Source organism: Ovis aries, chromosome 13 (genome assembly GCF_016772045.2).
Source record: "Ovis aries strain OAR_USU_Benz2616 breed Rambouillet chromosome 13, ARS-UI_Ramb_v3.0, whole genome shotgun sequence".
In the NCBI taxonomy this organism is placed as follows: Eukaryota; Metazoa; Chordata; class Mammalia; order Artiodactyla; family Bovidae; genus Ovis; species Ovis aries.
Genome location: NC_056066.1, coordinates 46,677,815 through 46,684,105, shown reverse-complemented (window position 1 = coordinate 46,684,105; position 6,291 = coordinate 46,677,815). Strand labels below are relative to the sequence as shown.

Genomic DNA, 6,291 nt, shown 5'->3' with positions numbered 1-6,291 from the left:
TATAAATTGATTTATTTTAATTGGAGGTTAATTACTTCACAATTCTGTATTGGTTCTGCCATACATCAACATGAATCTGCCACAGGTATACACATGTTTCCCATCCTGAAGCCCCCTCCCTCTCCCCTCCCCATACCACCCCTCCAGATTACAGTATTTTTTTTAAGTGATCAAACAAAAAACTATCTGAGCACAATGAAAGCATGGAGGCTACATCTCAGGCAGGAAGGAGAGTGGGTTGGGGAAGGCAGCAGGAGGCAAGAACCCCTAAATCATAGAAAAATGAAAAAAGCATAGAACAAAGTTGAGCAAAAATTTAGAATATATATGATCACTTAAATTATTATTGCAAATATGTACATTTGTATATGCAAATGGTAAGGACCAGGAGGTTATAGGGCAAAATGAGAACACTGACAATCAGATGCTGGAACTGTGGGCAGTGTTTGGTTTTGGATTTCTGTTGTAATTTTAGTGCCATTTTTACAATAAACATATTTTTAAATGAATGCTTAGAAGAGACAAGAAATCAATGGTTGGTGAAATTATTCACTTTTAAAATGACTCCATCAAGAATAATTCAGAAATCCTTCACAATGTCTTATACATAGTAGGCACTTGACCAACCTTTGTTAAAGTGAAAAACTAGACTCACAAAGCCTTGACTGGATCTCATAATTCATAAACATGAGCAAGGATGTTCAAATAAATATGGAATCAATTTAAAGTTCCAATAATAAATTTGACATTTAAATCACTATATACCAATTCACTACACACCCACTTAAATCTGGTTTCTGGAACTATTAATGAAATGAGGAAAGACACTGGCTTTCTATATAAAAACCTTCCAACTGTATCCTTGAGAAGAACACTGATTAGCAGTGGAGGTTCAGAACAAGAGGTACCATTATCAACACTCACATTTTAAAATACTTTGGATAAAATCATCTGACAATGCACATTTTTTCACCCATACAGACAATTGATAATACTCAGCAACTTTTATCACCAAATATGGTTCAACAACTCCTGAGGGTGGGGGCTGGGTACTCTGAGCATATCCTCAGAGAGCCTCTGGGGGCATCTTTTAGAGTATTAGATTCATTATGTTTATTTAAACTGTATTGATATTTTGTAATATAAATGTAGTTTAACTAATGATAATTCTTAATTAGGGCATGTATGAATACATTAATTGATCTTCTTAAATATATATTTTATTTTTAACCTTTCTACTGAGGAATTGTGTTTTTGAAGCTGTAAGTGGTTCATGGAAATGATGGCCCCTCACCAAAGTAGCAGTAAAAGAATGACTGGAGATTGTATGGAGCACCTGTATAAAGGGAATATATTTAAAGATGCTTGTATGCATGTATACCTAAAAACATGCACACACGGTTGGAGGAACATTAGAAAGGAAATTTATCATTTAGAAATAGTTTCTTAAATACATTAACTACTTCAGAGATGCGAGTAGCAAATACTTATACTTCTTGTGAAAAAACATCTTTATGCCATAGATCTAGACTACTCCAGGAATCAAGCTGGTAATACTTCCTTACTAAGCAATATGGACATTTGTCTAGATTTTATTTATATTTTAGCTTAATTCCTTCATTATATCTTACTTTAATTAAACTAATTAACTTCCATGTAATAAGTTATCAAAAATGTGGCCATCGGCATCAATCATTTCGTATTTCCAAAAGTAGAAATGTACAGAGCAGGAATCTGGGTTAGATAAGCCAGGGTTGAATTATGGCTGATACTTTCTAACTACTTTACTATTTTACTTCTTGGAGCCTCAATTTTCTCATCTATACCAAGAGAATAACACTTATTACACCTACCTCTGAGAGTTGTCAGGAAGCATTGTGAAGTGCTTGGTATGGTCCCTGGCACATTCTTTTATCTGCTTACCAAACATTTATTGCATAATATGGTGGGCCAGATGCTACACCAGAGTTGAGAATGCAATGATGAACAAGCCAACTTTAGGTAGAACCTGGAGAGGATTGATACCCACACATTTATCAAATATAATCAAACACCTGAATGAATACTTGGGAGTGCTATTTCAAGCGCTAAAGAATCAATCACACTGTTCTTTGGTACCTTCAGAACACGTGGGGTTTGGGGTTAGAGGAGAAGAACTGGAATAACTTGCTTATGGTTTGCTTGCCTATTGATCTCTGTGGCTGCCAACTTGCCTGCAAGCTTATTTCACAATAAACCAAATGAAAACCAGCAGGCAGAGCATCATGGGCTGGTCCAGAGTGACCTGAAGTCCTGCTCCCCTTTCCAACCAAAAGTCACAGTGCTTGATGGAGCAGAGCTCCCTGATCAGCTGCCACAGGACCCGCTGGTAAAGCTTGTTGTCTTGTTTCTCACGGGACAGTTCCTCTTGATTTGCCACCTGGGTGGCATTAATGCAGCTGGTGACAAACTTTTCCTTGGTGACATTGGCCTCGGAGCAGCCGTTGTAATGGATGCCGTCAGGAAACTGCCAATAGTTGGCCTCATAGTACCTATTGCCCTCCACTCCAAAGTTGATATCCAGCTTTCGGCCTTGCTTGATGAAGGCCCCTGGGCGGATTTCCGCAGTGTGGGCCTCCGTGACCTGGGAGGTACTTGGCAAGACCTTCCGGTTCCACTTGATTCTGTGCTTTATGCCTCTCGCCTTGACTGAGGAGAGTTGGCTAAAGAGCAGGACACAGACAATGGCCAACCAGCATCCACCCAGATGTTTCCTCATTGTGTCGGAATCTGCAACAGAAAAGGCTGGAGCAGTTAACTTCCTCAGTGGAGTTCTGAGTCTCCCATGTCCCCTCCTGTGTGTAGAAGACTCTTTGAGAGGAATGTCATTCTTGCACCTTTTACATTTTTCCTGAAACATAACTGTTTTCCCAGGCTTGGTCTGCATAGGGTTAAGTCAAAACCAAGTTTCTTGCTCTGGCCTGAAATTACACCATTCAGGATGGTGATCTTGGTTTTCTCAGACAGATCAGAAGTTGCAACAGGCAATTTGATTATTCATGGATATCTTTTCTAATCACATCCTGGGGAGAGTGGGGTCCCACCCTCCTCCCTCAACCAGCTTCTTATTGCACATACCATGCCAGCTGCTGACATTGCCTAACTTAATTCTCACATGGGGTAGATATGTTATTATCCTCACTTTATAAAAGTTGTATTGGGTTTCAGAAGTTAAGTAATTTTCCTGAGGCCACACAACAGCAGAGAATGGGGGCAGATTTGAATCCAGCTCTGTGATGCTTTTCCCAGGTACCCAAGGGCCATGTCCCATTACCCTTTTGAGCTGCTGAAGGGGATGGTGCTTTTGAGTCACTGGGCATGAGGTTAAGTGAATAGCAGCTCTGATGGCCCCTCAGTTAAGTGAACAGCAGAGCCTGTGAAGAATTTCAGAGGAAATGAAATAAGAGGAAGGACAAGAGGGCTTGGGGAAGCACCAAGAGTCAATCTGGCCCCAAGACATCTGAAAGACTGCTGATGACCTCAGGAAATATCCCTCCTCCTTAAGGCCCCCAGTCTGGTAGTTAGTCACAACTGGTTCCTGAAACTACAATAGCTATTGTGGAACTCCATCTCTTAAGGTCAAATATTCAGGATATTCAGCACCTGGACCTTTGTCCATGTGGATCAGGAATACACAGAGAGTTACAATAGCAGAGCCTGCTTAGACGGTCTTCTAGGAGATTTCCTGAGTTCACCAGTGCCAGAGCTGAAGGAGGTTGACAAGTTTATCTTGCTTAGGCCCTAAGATACCCTCCCTGCAGTATTCCTTAAAATGATTGGTACTTCTTTGTTCAAAATATTCAACTCTAGTGTGACACAGCTTCTTATGCAGAAAAATAGGCAAAATGCAACCTAACTGCATGCACATCCATGCTTCTCTGGACTCCTGCAAAGAGGCCTCTGCTGACCTCTCTTTACATGCAGACATCACCTAGTCACTGTCCCAGGGTGGGCATGAGTGTGCCAGGCAGCAGCCTGAGCACCTAGCCTTCCAGCATCCCATTCATCATTGCCCACCAATCACAGTGAGCTCAGACAAGCTTTCTCCAAAGAGATCCAAGAGATCCACACCCCTTGGTAGGAGAAGCTTTAAATAAGAATAATAGCATAAATTATGCATGCATCAAATTAAAAAATAAAAGCATAGAGACCTTGAGAAATAGATTAGTCTTCAGAGGCAAAGGCTTAAAAGCAAAAGAAAATCCTAACCAGCCAACCCTTAAGCTAGCATTTTATTACAGCACCAAAACATAGACAGGAACTCCAGTGATGTTTGAATCTTCTCTCAAGTGTCCCCAGACTTGGGACCCATCCCAGGAGGTGAGATTCAAGAAATCACTGCATGGTTTGTAGTGGTATTAAAAATGAACAGCCCTGGCCACAGAAATGGTTATCACACATAAACTCTGCTCCCCACATACCTTAGGATCTCTCTGACGCACCTCTGGAGCCACGGGCACACTGTCCTCTTGTGCACCTTCTGCACATACTCCTGGACCTGCCTAGCTATGTAGGAGCTGCAGGGGGAGGTGCATTCCTGCTGCTTTCCAAATATGGGAGCCTTTCCCTCCTGGCAGGACCAATCAGGGGTTCCCAAGTACTTCTTTGCCTTGAGACAGATGGACCCTTTCATTACTCTTTACTAATAAACACCAATAAACACCATGTGAAGAACTTGGTAAAGTCCAGAAAGACTTGAGAGGTGACTTTTATTTATCTTATTTATTAAAAATATTTTAAACTTACTATTTCTGTTTGATTAAGGAGGATATAAATGAACAGCTAGATGAAGAGGTACACAGGGCATGCCTAGAAGGTTTCCAGGCACAAGAGTGTGGAAGCACATTCCCGTGGAGTGTGGGGTACATCACTCTTCCTGAATGTGAATTCACTGACCTGGAAGCTCTTTGAAACTCATGCCAGAATCGGGTGACAAATCAAATATTTTAATGAAAGATGTTCCTCTCACCCCTGTCACTCAGGAAGTTACAGGGTTTTGGAAGCTCTGTGCCAGGAACTGGGAATGAAGATCAAATATATATTTCTTACTATATCAAAATGTCAAAGCTGAACAGATAAGTGGCTGTATCTGTTCAAGGAGTCTGGTTAGGGCTATTTTAAGACTGATATTTGGAGAGGTGACTTTTAGATTGAAAAGAAAAAATGTTAGAAGGAAAATGCTTTTCCTTCAATATTTATACAAAGGTGTTTTATTTATTTAATTTTTAAATTTATTTATTTTATTTTTTAACACCAAAAACATTTTGTATTGGGGTATTAATTACGTTATTACCATATGTTCTGTAATGATTAGTTATGTTATTAACAATGTTCTGTAACTTTGAGCAGAGTTCCATGTGCTATACAATAGCCCTTTGTTGTTTATCTATTTTAAATATAGCAGTGTGTACATGACCTTCCCAAAGTCCCTAACTATCCCTTCCCCCCAGCAACCATAAGTTTCTAAGTCTGTGAGTCTATAACAGGGCACTTTAAACAACCCTTGTTGGTTATGCATACTGTCCTTCACCTAAAGACCAGTTTCAGAAGCTAAGAGTCCTTTGCTAGGCAGTCTCTGTGGGAAGGATGAGGTTGGGAAATGGGTGAGAAACCCATTGAACCTCATGACCCACAGCCTGGACCTACAGGGAATGAGGAAGCTTCTTCAGAGTAGCCTCCTTGGAAAGTAGGGCTAATGTTGGGTGGAAGACAAATGAGAGCACTTGCCAGAACTTTGGGTTGCTGCTGCTGCTGCTAAGTCACTTCAATCGTGTCTGACTCTGTGTGACCCCATGGACTGCAGCCCACCAGGCTCCTCCACCCACGGGATTTTCCAGGCAAGAGTACTAGAGTGGGGTGCCATTGCCTTCTCCGCTTTGGGTTGCTAGGAATGGTTAAACCAATGAATTATTCCAAAGGCCAATGAGGTGAATATTTATAGAATCCCAAGGGACAGAGACAAACGAAGATGAAACTCACACTGTTCAAAGATGGTGTGGATTGAGAGTGGGTTTCCTGAGTGCCTCTCTCCAGTGGTGCCCAAGCCTAGTGGGGAGAGACCTGGAAGATCTGCCTCATGTGGTACAATGGGCTGTGCATGGTTATCAGGTGAACACACCAAAGGGACTTACTTAAGTGTTCCTGTTAAAATCATTACTGCAACACCAAATCAAAAGTGACTTCTGGAGGTGAAACCGGAATGAGATTTACCTGTAAACAGAATACCATTTTCACCCTGAATATGACCCTATC

The 6,291-nt window shown here is 41.2% G+C and overlaps 1 protein-coding gene across 1 annotated transcript; it reads right to left on the bottom strand.

The window, feature by feature from the left end:
- PRND (prion like protein doppel) lies at window positions 1–4,549 on the bottom strand. Its single transcript, NM_001009261.1, is given in 2 exon segments — window positions 1–2,769; window positions 4,461–4,549. A coding segment is annotated over 1 exon segment (537 nt). The 5' UTR covers window positions 2,759–2,769; window positions 4,461–4,549; the 3' UTR covers window positions 1–2,221.
- Between the last annotated feature and the right edge of the window lie 1,742 nt (window positions 4,550–6,291).